Below are 15,814 nucleotides of genomic sequence, written 5' to 3'. Positions count from 1 at the left end.
TTGGTCACCAGTGGGAGACGGTAAGGTAGGGTTGCCAGATCCAGGTTGGGAAACTCCTGGAGATTTGGGGGTGGATCTTGAGGAGAACATAGAGTCCACCCTCCGATGCATCAATTTTCTACTTGGGAACTGATCTCTGGAGTCTGGGGATGAGCTGTAATTCTGGGAGATCCCCAGGTCTCACCTGGAGGCTGGTATCCCTACTTCCCCATGTGTGATCAGACCCTCTTTCCCACTATGCCTCGGGCAATGCGGCGGCGCAGTTCCTCCCTCCGCCTCCGAGGGGAGCCGCCGCCGAGCGTCCGCGGTGACGAGCGAGCCGGAGTCCCGTCATGCCCTGCGCGGTCTCCATGGCGACCGAGTCGCGGGGCCTCTACCGCCGTCTCCGCCGCCGTGGCCTGCCGGAGAGCCGAATGGGGCCTGGCGCGGCGCTGCTGGGGCCGCTCGCGTGGTGCCTCCTGGTGCTGCCGCCGCCGCCGGTTGCCCCGTCCACGGCCGTGCCGACCCCGAGCCCTTCCTCCTCCGCCTTGGCCACGAGCCCAGGCGAGGCCTCGACGGGGCCGCAGACCGAGGGGGTCCCCGGCACGACCCCCGACACCAGCCAGGGCCCCACAGCCCCGGGGGAAGAAACCCCCGCCTCGGAACCCAGCCCGAGCGCCGGCAGCCCCGCGGAGACCCCGGGCCCCAGCCCCGCCAGCACCCGCGGCCCCTCCAGCACGGCGGGGCCCACTCTGGCGCCCCATCCCGGGCCCTGGCCCCAGCCGGTGACGGACGGTGAGCCCTGCCTAGAGATGTGGAAGGCCCGGGGGGAAACCCGGAAAAATTCGGGAAAACGCCGTTTTCCCCTGTGAAGCCTTTTTTGTTTTTTTCCCCCCGAAAAATTGGAAAAAGAAAAGGGGGAAAAATTGATTATGGAACGGTTTATTTTAACATGGTGAATGAAATATTTTAAGACAAGGTGTTCAAATATTTTCCAAATCATTTCTAAAAGATATGTATAGTATCAGATTGATCTAATTTCTGTGCACTTTAGGACAAGCAAGTCCTAGGTTATCAAACTGAACTCTTCAATGCAAGAACAAGATGCATTTCTTCCTTTAGGAGATGCTATTGTCACAAGAAAAGAAATAGGCTTCAGTTTTGTTTTTGCACGTGGGCGGGTATTCTGTTTGTAATAATTGTTTGGATGCACTATATCTTTAATAGGCTAGTTGTGATAATTTCATGCCAAGTAAAAATGTCCATAGTCATATTTCATGTTTCTAAAGTAACAGAATGACTTTCAATCTGGAAAAGAAAAAAGAAGCGCTAATGTAGCATTTTTTTCAATTTTTCCAAAAGTTTCCGTTTTTCCCCAAAAAAAAAACCTGGGGGAAAAACGGGGGTTTTTCCGACCTTCAAAATTTCTGGAAATTTTACATCTCTAGCCCCGGCCCTTCCTGATGTGTGAAGGAAGGTGGGCCAAGGAGAGCGGAGCGGAGCCTCCACCTGCTGGGGCAGTCTACCCTAAACAGGCCACTCAGCTGCAGCTGTCATTTGAATGTGGGGAGGGGGGCTGAATTCGGGCCTAAGGCCTTTGTTTGACTCTTCCTCTTCAGTGGCCAAGTTGTGCGTCTGTGACCTCTTGGTGGACCAGTGTGACGTCAACTGCTGTTGCGATCCCGCCTGCACTGCTGCAGATTTCAGCCTCTTCACAGAATGCTCGGTTCCTGTTGTCACGTAAGTGTTTGCAGGCACCCTTTATGGCTTGCATGGCATGGAGGTGCGTTTTGTGAGCTCCTTAGGATGTTCAAGAAGGGCATATGCATTGGCATTTCTTTAAGTGTAACACGGGAGAATGCAATGGGTTGGGTGGGGGAGGAATGGCTTGCCTGCCTAACTGGCAGCAAGATCTGCCTAACCTGTGCAGGGCCCTTTGGAAGAGTCTTTGGATGGAATGGGGATAGCCGGTTTAAACATTCAGCTTTTGGTATATTCAGGTGGGTAGCCGTGTCGGTCTGAAGCAATAGAACAAAGTTTGAATCCAGTGGCACCTTTTAGACCAAACAAATTTAATTCTGGGTCTAAAGGTGCCACTGGGCTCAGGCTTTTGATATAAATCAAGGTGGGCAGCTGTTTTAGTCTGTAGCAGTAGAAAAGAGCAAGGGCCCTCCAGTAGCACCTTAAAGACTAACACAATTTGTGGCAGGGGAGGAGCTTTCGTGAGTCACCGCCCACTTCTTCAGAGACTTCCTCAGTTATCTCACGAAAGCTCGTAACCCTGCCGCAAATTCTGTCAGTCTTTTAGGTGCTACTGGACTCTAGCTCTTTTCTATAGCTTTTGATATGGTACTGCCCTCTTGTGGGCCTTTATCATCTTGGAGTACACTAGGAGCAGGGTTTGTTCTCTGAAAGCCCACTCACCCCCCCTGTCAATATGTCCCTGTATATGCAGAAGCCTAAGCGCATTATAAGGAAGGCTAGATGAAAAGACTTCTCCCCCATGGCACTGCCTGCCCATCTGTAGGGGTTTCCTCCCCATGTGCAATTTGATGCTGTGTGTCCTTATAAGAGGATTCTGCTGTGTTAAAAATTGCACGTGTAACTTCCCTCATCTGGGAATGACCGCTCTCGCTGTTGCTTCATCTGGTATTACTCTTTTGACAGGAGGCAGAACTGCTCATTCAGTATTCAGACTAGCGAGTGCAGCAAATGACAAGGCTGGCAAGTGGAGCAAGGGGGCACCCCTCTCGTTAAAAACATAAGAACACCAGAAGAGTCCTGCTGAATCAGACCGACAGTCCATCTAGTCCAGCATCCTGTCTCACACAGTGGCCAACCAGCTCCTCTGGAGGTCCAGCTACAGGGCATAGAGGCCAAGGCCTTCATAAGAACATCAGAAGAGCCCTGCTGGATCAGACCAGTGAGGGTACGTCTGGTCCAGCATCCTGTCTCACACAGTGGCCAACCAGTTCCTCTGGAGGGCCAACAACAGGACAGAGAGGCTTGAGACCCTTCCCTTGATCTTGCCTCCTGGCTCCGGGATTCAGAGGATTAGTGCCTCTGAATGTGGAGGTTCCTCTCTGTCACCATGGCTAGTGGCCTTTGATAAACTTCTCCTCCATGAATCTCTCAAATCCACTTTTAAAGCTGTTTATTCCCGTGGCTATCACAACATCCTCTTGCAGCAAACTCCACATTTTAATCACTCGCTGTGTAAAGTAGTATTTCCTTTTGTCCATCCTGAACCTCCTGCTCATCAGCTTCATTGTATAAAGGTTGAAAGTACACTTCCACCTCTCTGTATGGAAAGTCTTAATTCTGTACCATGGAGGTTTTTAGGGTTGCGTTTATGTATATAGAAAAAACAGCAACTAGGTACCCTTCCACCACACCTGGGTCAGCCAACCTCACCCCTGCAGTGTCCGCCCACCCCCCCATCAGCAAAGGGAGAACAGGGAGCAGCGGGGCATCTTCTTGTTATGCCCAGACCCAGATTTCTTTGTCAGCTTCATCTGTGAGCACTAGGGATGTGCATTCGGTTCGTCTGAACCGAATGCACCCCCGAAAATGGCCCATTCGGGCCCCTTTCGGGCTGCTGCGGACCGATTCAGATTCTTTGATCTGAATCGGCCTGCCGCTGAATTGCCACTGAATTTCGGTGGCAATTGAGCCCCATTATATCCTATGGGTCATTGAAGTCAATGGTGAAAACATGGGGTATATTCTGGGGGCTGGAGGGGAGGGGGTTTGAGAGAGAGGCTCCAAGCTCGCAGGTAGCTGCTGGAGCTTCTCCCCAAGATACCCACCAAGTTTCAAAAACATTGGACCAGGGGGTCCAATTCTACGGGCCCCCAAACAGGTTGCCCCCATCCCCTCCATAGGGTATAATGGGGCCGAATGACATGCGGGAGTCTTTCTGCCTGCCGAAATTGATTCGGCTGAATCCGAATCAGGCCGAATTATTTTTTTCCCCACATCCCTAGTGAGCACCATTATATTTTAGTTATCCGGATTTGTTTTAAATTGCCTTAAATTGGGTGCCAATTTTGGTATGAAATCCAGGGTTAAAATAGGATAATTTAGCTATCAAGTACAGCATGGACTCTCGATACCCTAAATGTCCAAGCTTTCTGTTAATGCCCAAGACGCTGTGTCGATGAGAATTCCTTCTGAGCTTTTCTTTAGGACTAAGCCATCCAGCTGTGCTTTGCTCAGCACCTGCTTATGCCTCTGGCGTCTTTGGTGCATTGTGAATCTGACAGGCAAATAAAGCTACGCCGGCTGACAGTAGTCCTGTCAACTACAAGTGTGTCAGTAAGCGTGTTGCCGTGCTCTTCAGATCTTTCAGTACAGCTACCTTCCATTAAAAAAAAATTAGAGGCTTTGACATAATCCAGTACGAATTCTCTCAGCACGCAAGGCGATACTTGCCAAACCTCTTCTCTTCTCTCCTCCTTCCCTCCCCACCCCTGGCAATTCATCAGTCCAATCTGGCCGTGGAGTCTTATTCTCGGCTCTTTGAAAAGTGAGTCACTCGTCACCTGGGTCATGACGGCTGCCATTGTTCCGGCCCACAGTGCAATCGGCCGCCCACCTCCAAGCACTCCTAGAGTTACTAGGCATGGGTTGGAGAGGCATTCTCTCTTAGGAAGGAAATGTGTCCTCGCCTGAAAAGACAGGCACAGAACGCGTGCACGTGTATTGATGCCGTTCCTTCTGGAAAATGCGGCTAGGACGTCAGCCGCAGGCTTAGCTGGATGTTATTCTCCTGAACTACCATTTCTGTAGGCTTTTCAGTCCCAATTCTGCTATTGTTTTTTCACAACCATAAGCACCGTGTAGCAGATTAGGTCAAAAAAGGGAGATGCCAAAGGTGGAGGATTTGAACTTGGGCCTCAGTAGAGCTGACTCCAGGTTTTCTTCTTGCCATCAAGTCATGCTTCGTGGCGACCCCTTGTGGGCCTTGAAGGGAACAGACATTCAGAAGTGGCTTGCCATCGTCTGCGTCCCGCCCCTGGTATTCCTTGGAGGTCTCCCTTCCAAATGCTAGCTTAGGCCGGGCCTACTTACCTTCCGAGATCAGGCTAGCCTGGGCGATCCAGGTCAGGGCCCGACTCCAGGTTTTGGTGGCCTGACCTTTCTTTATGCAAACAGTACGTTCTGCCAGAGAGGGTCAGCTCCCCGCGCCCTTCTGTCCGGCTCCAGAAATGGCCCCCTGCTTGCGTCTGTGTGCAGAAGGTCACAGGTCCACTCTGAAGGTAGCTTTGTACCTTCTCTGCTGTTCTGTTTGACCATATATCAGCCGCTTGCATTTTCCCCCTGCTCTTATTTTCTCTTGAAGAGGTGACATCCAGCTCTGCAGGCAGCAGGAAGCTCTTTATTCAATGGACACATCAGTGCACCCTCCCGAGAGGACGTATCAGTTAGCGGACAAGGTCAACCCCAGTGTTTTCTGCATCCAGACCGTCAACTGTAAGTGGAGTGTAAGTGTAAAATGTTCTTGTGTGAATGCTCGAAAATCCTCCTGAGTCATCATGCTGCTGAAGGAGGAAAAGTTTCTCTATGTTTGGAGCTGCGTTGCGGTTTCCCCAGCCTGACTACTTTGGGCAAAAATGCAGCTAAGCCATCATGGCCGCAGCGAGGTGGGGTGTGTGTATGGAGTCTTTAGTGGGATTTAACTTGAGAAGAACCTCTTTTTCATGTCAGGTCTACCACATGGAGCACAGGATGTTTGACAAATAGATTTCATTTAATCTGCTTATTTAGATTTATAGTCCACTTTATCCTGAAGTCTTTGGGCATTAACAAAAGCAAACATCAGTAAAATGGAATCGGATTGAAAGGCGTTTGTGTTCTTTTCTGCTCCAGTTTTCCGGTTCTTGCTAGCCCTGTTTCTTGGCATTGCTTCCCCATTCTGTGATCATTTATAGTGTTATAGAATAGAATCTCCCCATCTTGCAAATTTGATCCCTACTAAAAAAAACCCCAAACCAATGAAGAGGCATATGGATGTTGTCAATGACTTTAATCACAAAGAAGTGAATACTTTTGCACTGAAAAACGAAACCATCCCTATAAATACCATTCTGGAGGGGAAACCAATCCACCATCTCCATATTTGAACTGTACTGCTCTGTTCAGACATAATGACAAAAGATAGTTTCAGCAAGAAGCCTCACAGACCCTCAGATATGGAAGACTTCCAGAATCCTGAGAAACCAATTTGCCATTCCTTCTGATCTGGACATCATAACAAACAGTAATAGAAGAAGAAGAGATTGGATTTATATCCTGCCCTTTACTACCTGAAGGAATCTCAGGGCAATTTACAAACTCCTCCCCTTCCCCTCCCCACAACAGACACCCTGGGCGGTAGGTGGGGCTGAGAGAGCTCTGACAGAAACTGCTCTTTTTCAAGAACAGCTCTAGCAGAACTATGGCTTGCCCAGGGTCATCCAGCAGGTGCAAGTGGAGGCGTGGGGAATCAAACCCGGTTCTCCCAGGTTAGAGTCCACGCACTTAACCACTACACCAAACTGGCTCTCAGTAGAGTCTCTTCTCCTGCCTACAGCCCAGGACTCCAAACCAGGGTTAAACTAGAGAACAGCTTGTTTCTTTGCCTCCAAGCTGGATACCACTACAAACTTTTGACACTTTGGGAAGCAAAAAGGCTTCAGTATCCAAGCCACATGCAAGGGGAGGGATTGTGAGTCATCGCATGAATTCCCTTAAGGGCAAACCGTGGTTTGTTGCAATGTCTGAATCCAGCCTGTATGTCTAAATGACCACAGAGGGATATATCAGTCTATTTGCTCTACATTCATGGAGACCTTTGGCTAATTAGGGAGAAACAAACAGCAAATATCTGTCTGTATTACAAAGATATGTTGGCATAGGTATATTCGCTAGTGGTTGGCTGAAGAGACTGCGTGGCATAGGGGTTAGTGTGTCAGAGTGGGACTAAGAAGACTTTTGTCTGTAAGTCCATCCATCCGCCCCACCTGACAGCATAAAACAGACGGAGAAATAGGTACACACCACCTGGAGCTTTTTGGAGGAAGAAATGGATTCCTGTTTGGTGTGAGAGCCAGTTTGGTGTAGTGGTTAAGTGCGCGAACTCTGCTCTGGGAGAACTGGGTTTGATTCCCCCACTCCTCCACATGCACCTGCTGGATGACCTTGGGCAAGCCATAGTTCTGGCACAGCTGTCCTTGAAAATGAGCAGTTTCTGTCAGAGCTCCCTCAGCCCCGCCTACCTCCCAGGGTGTCTGTTGTGGGGAGGGGAAGGGAAAGGAGTTTGTAAGCCGCTCTGAGACTCTTTCGGGTAGTGAAGGGCAGGGTATAAATCCAATCTCTTCTTCTTCTTCTTCTGTTTTTAAATATTTCGGTCAACTCGCTTGCTCCTCCCCCCTTTCTGCTCCTTTTCCCTACCTGCAGCCATCCTGTCTCCTGCCACACATTTATTATGGGGTCATTGCTCAAAATATGTACATAATGCTTGGAAGATAATGGCAAACATTTAAAAAAATGTTGGTCCCCACACATGTGAGGCAGTGTTCCCTCTAAGCTGGGTTAGTGTGAGCTAGCTCACAGTTTTTTAGCCTCCAGCTCACACATTTTTGCCTTATCTCAGGAAGGATGGCTCCAGAGCAAACCAGTTTATGCAGTAGCCAAATCACTTGCTCACAACTTTAATGCCAGTAGCTCACAAGTTAAGAGTTTTTGCTCATAAGACTCCACAGCTTAGAGGGAGCATTGAGGCGAGGCATGGTTTTTCTTCTCGCTGGAGTCCCATTTCCAGTTCACGACTGATCAGATGACCTGTATCCATTCTCTGACCTGCTGCAGCTGTGTGCAGAGGAGTTTCCCCCAGGATCCTAGACATGGGAAGAGCTCCTGTGAACCCAGGAAGTGTCCTATTTGCATGTGTGAACAGTTCCAAAATGCCGTTTCCGCAGTACAACGTGACATGTTAAACTATTTCCCTCCCACCCAGATAAAGCTGCACTGTCCTTCCAATCTCCAGAAATACCTACTCTGGAAAATTTTGATAGCCTGCTTCAGGACTATGGCGGAAATACCTTCAGTACCGAAACGGATCTCACGTCAAGTGTTGAATCGGGAACCGGGAGTGCGGATAACGCTGGTGAAACAAGTAGATATGAGGTAGAGGGGAAAGCTTCTTGCGTATTACTTCCGTAGCGTTACAGCTGTATAGTTGTAAAAAGCAGACAGACACCAATATGGTGCCATAAAAGGTTAGAATGTAAGGCTGAAATTCACCAGTGCTGAGTTATAGTTTGTGTCAGTCTTCAGATGCAGAAAATTAAACCCACGTGTTTTCCGTTGACAGTACAGAGATCCGATAGAGACAGCAGATGGGTTTCTGTGGCTTCCGGCTCCACTTTTCTTCTCCCAGTGTACAGACAGCAATCCTGCAGGTCAGAGGACGGTAGTTGTCAACTCCAGAATTGGGTGGGGTGAGGGGAGAAATAGGTGTGAAGAGGCAAAAGGGAGGTGGCGGTGGGTGTTGTTTATGAAGGCCTTTGCACCTGCAGTCAGCTTAGACACAGCAGCGCCTTTCCCACTGCCCGTTCAAACCAATTGTTGTCCATTGCTGACCTAATTGCTTCAAAGCGACATGGGGATGGACATTTTTTTAAAGGCGTGTGCTCCTTTAAGCAGAGCGGGGTGCTGCAGTCGACTGATTCCCGCACTGAGCAAGGGGGTTGGAGTAGGTGACCTCTAGGATCCCTTCTAACTCTGTCAAGAAACTGGTCTCCTTTAAAAGAGTTAGCCTTCTTTACTATAGAAGGCATCACCCCCACCTGCCGGCTTGTTATCAGAATTGTTGCTTAGGCTGGCAAGAAGTGATGAACTTGCAGTAGCTGAGAACTAAGGTGGTTGACAGCTTGCAGTTTAGAGATCTGTTATGGTAATAGCTTTCTATTGGCCAAAATTATTTTCTTTTGGCAGTGAGAACTTCAGCCCCGCCAGAAAAAAAGTTGCCTCACAAGCCACAAAGTCCTGGCTATGGGTCTGGGATGGAGGTTTCAGACAGCGTGTTCAGATCCATTTATGATCTGTGTCTGAAGTGCTCTTGCCCACTTCAAACCACATCACCCTTTTCCCCTGCCCTTTTTTGCAACATGTTCTGTTTTGGCTTTTAAGAAAATGTTCTGAATTTTGCGCTGTAGCATTAGACCGATGTATTCATTTATTTATTTATGCGATTTATTCGATATTTAGGAGGAGGAGAGGAGAGGAGGAGGAGATTGGATTTATTCACTGCCCTTCACTACCTGAAGGAGTCTCAGAGCAGTTTACAGTCTCCTTTCCCTTCCTCTCCCCACAACAGACACCCTGTGAGGTAGGTGGGGCTGACAGAGCTATAGCTTGCCCAAGGTTATCTAGCCAGGTGCAAGTGGAGGAGTGGGGACTCAAACCTGGTTCTCCCAGATTAGAGTCCACGCACTTGACCACTACACAAAACTGGCTCTTTATTTATTTGATTTTTAGACCGCCCTCCCCCATACTTGGGGCTCATATATAGCAATCCAGTGACAGCTGCAAGCATCTGAAAGCTGTTAAGAGAGGACTGAATTGCTAGGTTGTTCTAGCGCTATAGCACAAAAAAGTTAGAACATTTAAGAAAAAAAGCCAAAATAGAACACGCTACCAAAATGGTTGGGGGGTGGGAGGGAAGCAGCACTTTCAGAAGCGCCGCAGACATTTCAAACACCACACCATGACGATTCAGAAGTGCAGAGAACACCTGAAAACGGAAGAAAGGCATATTAAAAAAGAAAAGCTCAGCCCCACTTTGCAAACGGGACACAAGTGGCTTTGTTTGAAGAGGTAAATAAAATCCCTCCGCAGCCGGGAACCAAAACAGTTGCATTGTCGCAAAAAATCTGTTTGCAACCGGCAGCTGAAACGGATTGCAAAGGCAGTTTGGCAGGGGCCAGTGTGTCCTCTGTGTTTGTGCCGTCGTGCTTGTTGACGGCAGCCTGCTGGCTGGAGGACCTCTTCAATTCTCTTGTCTTCCATGGTTGCTGCAGGGTTCCTAGTAAACCAGGCTGTGGAATGCAACCGGATGATCCAGGCAGAGGAATGCGCCACCATTCCAGCTCTCAGCATGGATTTCTACACCAGTCCTAGCATTCTGCCGGTAAGCACTGACCTGGGGAATGCCCTGACGGCTGGCATTAAAGCAGGGGGAGGGGGGAGAGAAGGCAGGAGCGCAGGTGGTTTCCAGTTTGGTGTAGCGGTTAAGTGCGCGGATTCTAATCTGGGAGAACCGGGTTTGATTCCCCACTCCTCCACTCACAGCTGCTGGATGACCTTGGGTAAGCCACGGCTGTCCTTGAAAGCTGCCACAGCTGTCCTTGAAAGAGCAGTTTCTGTCAAGAGCTCTCTCAGCCCCACCTCCCTCCCAGGGTGTCTGTTGTGGGGAGGGGGAGGGAAAGGAGTTTGTAAGCCGCTCTGAGACTCCTTTGGGTAGTGAAGGGCCATGGGGTATAAATCCAATCTCTTCTTCTTCTTCTTTTTGCCCAACATCATGTTTTCGCACAGTTCATAGCTGCAGGTCTAACAGTACATAAATGAACCCCGGGGGAAATAAGTTTTTAGTGTGAGATTTCAGGATGGAGGCATCGCCATTGTCTGTTTTGAGGGAAACTAATTCTTTCCTCTTTTTTTTTTTTAAATCCCCGTTAGCTACCAAAGTCCAGTCGAAGGGTAGGTGTCTCTCTCTTTACTTCCAATACATCATTTCTGTGTGGGCGTGACTTGCTTCCCGCTATGGGGTAACCGGTCCTTTTCTCTCATTGGAGGAGGGCATCCTGAGAGATGGGCGATCCTTCCCATCAGATCGGAGGGAGGGCTAATCTTCACCTGGCTGTCTCCTCACTGGTCCTTTCCCCGCCCCAGGGAAAAGGGTTTCACACGCCACTTCCCAACACCCTCATAGTCGTTCGTGACCAAGAAGCAGGTCACAGAGATGGGGCTACACGAAAGGGGGCAGGCTTGATTCTCAGTAGCTCAGCTCTCGGGAGGGGGTGGGGGAGTGTCGACATGGCTGGGGAGCAGATTGAGCCATTTCGGTGGTGTTCCCGAATTCACCCTCCTCTAAGACATCTCCACAGCATAATCTTTGAGGACGTTGAATGGGGAGGTTCCCTCCTTTTGGAGAAAAGTTTTCTCTAAACGTCTCTGCCATACTGAGGAGGAATCTCTGTCGTTTCGTTTATTTCCATCCGCCACTTTTTGACACAAGTGTCCCCAAAGCGATGGAAGGTGGCAGTTGAGACAGTCAGATGTTTTAAAGCATCATAGGGCATAATTAGAAGACTGGGAAGCACTCCTTGTGAATGGATTTTGATCAAGAACGGTCCAATTGCCCTGGACCGTTCTTGATCAAAATCCATTCACAAGGAGCGCTTCCCAGTCTTCTAATTATTCAGCCCAGGCCAGCCCGGCCTCGTCAGTCGGGATGCAGGAGCTGGCTTTATTCAGCCACTTCTCTGAATATCCTCCAGGCCTCCAGTAGGGGTCAGTCACCAGAGGTCGCCACACCAGAGGTGCGCACACACACACAGACATGAAAAATACCAGGAAAAAACCCTGAGAAACAAGAACGGTCCAGTTTCCGGCTGCTGGTTTTCATTCGACGGTTTCTTCAGTGACATTTGGAAGCCGGAGTGGTTGACGGAGGGGGCCCATAGCTGCTACCTTGCCTGCCTCTGGTTTTGGAGGGCAGCTTTTCAAACTCCCGAACTCTGCCTGGTATTGTGGTGCACAGACGGCAGTTAAATCCACACCCAGCCCTTTCTTCTGGCCACCGCCATAACCCCGCCCTCTCGGTCCTCAGCTGCCCTGGGCGACCTCACTTTCCCCTTGCCTTTCAAGTGTCCGCACTGTGCCAAGTTTTGCCAAGAACCAAGGAGGGAGCCGGATCTTTAAAACCCTTTCTAACCCCCCTCTCTGTTCAGGAGCCTCTTCCTCAGTCAGCTCTGCCACCACAAAAGGAATTCTTTGAACCTGGCCTCTTTTGCTAGCCAGGAGATCTCTCTGTGCGGGAGTGCCATGTGTGAGGGGAAGGAGGCGTCCGGGCTTTTCCTCCCCCCCCCCTTTCCCTCTCTCACTGCCACTGACAAATCAGGCATTGCGGAGCTTACTCACCCGCCAGTCCTGCAGATGAAAGTGTGTGTGTGTGGGGGGGGAATTGCATTGAACCCAGAAGTGATGGGCTGATGACACTCCAGGAATCCCCAGGCTCTCTATGGTAAAGGTGATAGAGAGTTGTGGGTTCGTAGAGCATTGCCCATCACTTCTGGCTATGAAGCCGTTTCCCTCCCCCTACTTTCTCCTGCCTTATCAGGGAAAGGTGTCAAGCTTCTTTTTCCAGGGTGGCCCCATGTGTCTTTTCCGGGAGGAACTCCGGGGTTCTCCAGAACACAGTTTGCAAACCACTGCTGTTGGTGATCCATAAATAGGCCACGTGCAAAAAGGGGGTGGTTGGGCATATCTGTAGTTTGAGGGTTCAATGACGACAGAACACAACAGATCTCTTGAAGCTTTCTGACCAAGCTCAGTTCTCTCTCTGTCCCAAGCTGTTCTGTCTCCCGAACTGCCTGTCAGTAGCGCTTTATTAGAATCAAGCAGGCTCACACATGGTACAGTGAAAACGTTACATGAAGAAGCCTTTAACTAGAATCACACTATGTTCTTTAACAGACTGTTCTTTACGCTAAAACTCTCCTCTCTTGCCCGAATGTTGCAAAGTTTGTGCTCTCAGTAATTCAGCAGACTCATGCAGACTCAGCACACTTTGTGCACTGCCTGCCAATCTCCCGGTGAGAACCTGAACTCGTCCTGGGCATGCCTCACGGGAGTTGTTCATATTCCCACGCATATCATCCATATAAAGAAAGAGGACACTGCGTGGGTGCCTGCTGAAGATTCTTGGTTGTCTTTTCAGGTGAACGTCACCATCCAGTCCATAACTGTGCAGACCCTGCAAGGGCTGCGCACGCGCCTCAATAGTAGCGATGTGTTGTTCCCCACGTCGGAGGGTCAGGCGTGCAGCAATGTCGTTCTTGAGGTAGGTATTGGATCTCCTTTTCCTCCCCGCACAATTCAGAAAGTTTAGAAGAGAAGTCTTTGCTTAATATCAGAAGCCAGGCGCCCCGTGATTCTGCAACTGGGCCTTTTCATCGGGTTGTCCCCTTTTTTGCGGAAGGGCCGTGGCTCAGTAGAAGAGCCTCTGCTTCGCGCGCAGAAAGTCCCAGGTTCAATCCCCAGCACCTCCAGTTAAAAGGATCAGGGAGTAGGTGATGTGAAAGACCTCTCCTTAGGACCCCGGGGAGCTGTTGCCAGTCTGATTAGACAGTACTGACCTTGATGGACTGACGGTCTGATTGGGTAGAAGGCGGCTTCATCGAGGGAGGCAGACTGGGCGTCTCTTCCATCCCCTCGCACTCAGCCTAGGTGTTCCTGCTTGAAGTGGCTGCTTGTCTTGTGCCATGAAAATGTTAAAAAGGTAAAGGTTCCCTTGCTCGAAAGCCAGTCGTATCCGACTCTAGGGTTGCGGTGCTCATCTCTATTTCCAAGCCGAAGAGCCAGCGCTGTCCGAAGACGTTTCCGTGGTCATGTGGCCGGCCTGACTAAACACCAAGGACCACGGAACGCTGTTAGCTTCCCACTGAAGTGGTACCTCTTTATCTACTTGCAATTTCTTGTTTGGCCCAGGCAGGCACACTCAGCCTAACTTTCCTCACGGGTTTTGTGAGGACAACATCCGGAAGGGCCAGTCACAGACGCTGCCGAGGCTCGTTGGAGGAAGGGTGAGATAGAAGAGGGCAAGCCGTAACGGAGAGCGGCCTCCGATCGATCCAGTGACCTCACGGGGGCCAAAACCACTTTCTTTGGTTGTTTGGAATCCTCTCCCCAAATGCCTATGCGGTGCCTCCAGAACATCCCAGGAAGGGCCCTTTGCCTTCTCATGGCCAGCTGCAACGAAGCCAAGGCATTTCCAGGAGCATTTGCTCGCTTGTGACCCTTGCTTCCCCTGCCCCCCGGCCCTTGAGTCTAAATTTAGACTGTAAGCTCCTTGGGGCAGGAGCCAGACTCTGGCCGGCGTCAATAAACTGCCATGTATATTGGCGAGGGAGATGTATAGATAATACACGGGGTGGGGAGGCTTGCTTTTAATAGAACCGTCAATCAGTTAATCCCCAAATGTTCTTTGTCTTTAGGCAAAGCACCTGATTACTTTCACAGAGGCAGGTGAAATCACCGCTGTGGCTGCATCTCTCGTCCTGGCGACCATTGACGTGACCAGTGGTTTCATCCGGCAAAGCTTCGAAATCCATTTCATTCCGGTAACTTTTTGTGACTTCTTGGGAAGCCGGACTTTAAAACAGTGGCTCTTCAGAAGAAGGGGGTGGCGAGAAGGACGGAAAGCGCAGGACCCTCGGAAGAGGCCGGGGCCATGCATCCCCACTTTCAAGCACCCCGGTTTCCTGGCTTCCTTCCAATCCCTTCTTTTGGAAACCGCGGGTTGCTGTCCATCACCCGTATGCCGTTAAAACAACACTTTAATAATAACGCGGAGTCAATTATTTCATTTCATCTCTTATTAAGCAATGGTCCAGTAGGTGTTTATACTCCCGGGGGAGAGTTGTCATATTAGCGGCTTTGCATTCAAAATAAATAGCTAAGCCACCAATCTGTTGTTTGTTTGTTTGTTTCTGACAGCAAAATACGCGACCCGTTGCCCTCAGTGGAAATCCCGGCTACGTGGTTGGGCTGCCAATCAAGGCTGGATTTAGGTCTCCTGGATATCCTTTTGCTCGACCTGCGGATGGCGTGCGACAGTCCTGCAAAATTCTGTGGGGATGGAAAGATGGGTGCTGATGCATTCATTCATTCATTCATTCTTTATTTATTTATTTGTTTGTTTATTAAATTTGTATCCTGCCCTCCCTGCCATGGCGGGCTCAGGGCAGCTCACAATATTTGTTGTTGTTCAGTCGCACAGTCGAGTCCGACTCTTCGCGATCAGATCAGTCAATCCTAAAAGAAATCAACCCTGACTGTTCCCTGGAAGGCCAGATAATGAAACTGAAGCTCCAATACTTTGGCCACCCAATGAGAAGGGAGCACTCACTGGAGAAGACCCTGATGCTGGGAAGGATTGAAGGTCAAAGAAGACGGGGACGGCAAAGGATGAGATGGTTAGACAGTGTCATAGATGCAACGAACATGAAGTTGAGCAAACTTCAGAGGATGGCGGAAAACAGGAGGGCCTGGTGAGATCTTGTCCATGGGGTCGCGAAGATATATAGATAGATATAGTCAAACACCGAAATATGTTAAAACACAAAGTCACAATCACAGCATATAGAATCACAAATACTCAGAACATAGATGTTAATGAGAGATGGCGCGGTTCTCTCAACATTTCGAACGGTCACCTCCTGCCACAGCCCAGACTCCTGCCAGGCTGTTGTTTGTCAAGTTAGTACCAATGTTGATGTTGGGGCCAGGGCGTTAAAAGGGCAGCCCCCTAGTCAAAAGCCTGGTGGAAGAGCTCCATTTTACAGGCCCTGCGGAACTGTAGAAGGTCCCGCAGGGCCCTGGTGTTGTCCAGGAGCCCATTCCACCGGTAAGGGGCCGCCACAGAAAAGGCCCTGGCCCTCATTGCGGCCAGCCTGGCTTCTTTAGGGCCCGGGAGAGCCAGGGGGTTTTGGGATCCCGATCTTCGGTGAGGGCAGGAATAACCTACTCGTGCGGCTTCCCAGCCCTGTTTTGATTTCTAGCGACTCTT

At 49.9% G+C, this 15,814-nt stretch overlaps 1 protein-coding gene across 1 annotated transcript in view; it reads left to right on the top strand.

The window, feature by feature from the left end:
* Positions 1 to 332: 332 nt before the first annotated feature.
* Positions 333 to 15,814, top strand: part of TCTN1 (tectonic family member 1) — a 29,008-nt gene continuing 13,526 nt past the window's right edge. Inside the window, exons 1-10 of the mRNA XM_015415737.1 lie at positions 333 to 774; positions 1,599 to 1,719; positions 5,324 to 5,454; positions 7,979 to 8,148; positions 8,336 to 8,423; positions 10,044 to 10,153; positions 10,702 to 10,722; positions 12,965 to 13,087; positions 14,241 to 14,366; positions 14,743 to 14,825. Of these exons, the coding sequence (XP_015271223.1) occupies positions 333 to 774; positions 1,599 to 1,719; positions 5,324 to 5,454; positions 7,979 to 8,148; positions 8,336 to 8,423; positions 10,044 to 10,153; positions 10,702 to 10,722; positions 12,965 to 13,087; positions 14,241 to 14,366; positions 14,743 to 14,825 (1,415 nt within the window). The remainder of the gene's footprint in view (positions 775 to 1,598; positions 1,720 to 5,323; positions 5,455 to 7,978; positions 8,149 to 8,335; positions 8,424 to 10,043; positions 10,154 to 10,701; positions 10,723 to 12,964; positions 13,088 to 14,240; positions 14,367 to 14,742; positions 14,826 to 15,814) is intronic.

This window comes from Gekko japonicus, unplaced genomic scaffold (assembly GCF_001447785.1).
Source record: "Gekko japonicus isolate JY-2015 unplaced genomic scaffold, Gekko_japonicus_V1.1 scaffold5218, whole genome shotgun sequence".
Taxonomy (NCBI): Eukaryota; Metazoa; Chordata; class Lepidosauria; order Squamata; family Gekkonidae; genus Gekko; species Gekko japonicus.
Note: the sequence above shows the minus strand (reverse complement) of the source record. Positions and strands in the feature narration are given on the sequence as shown.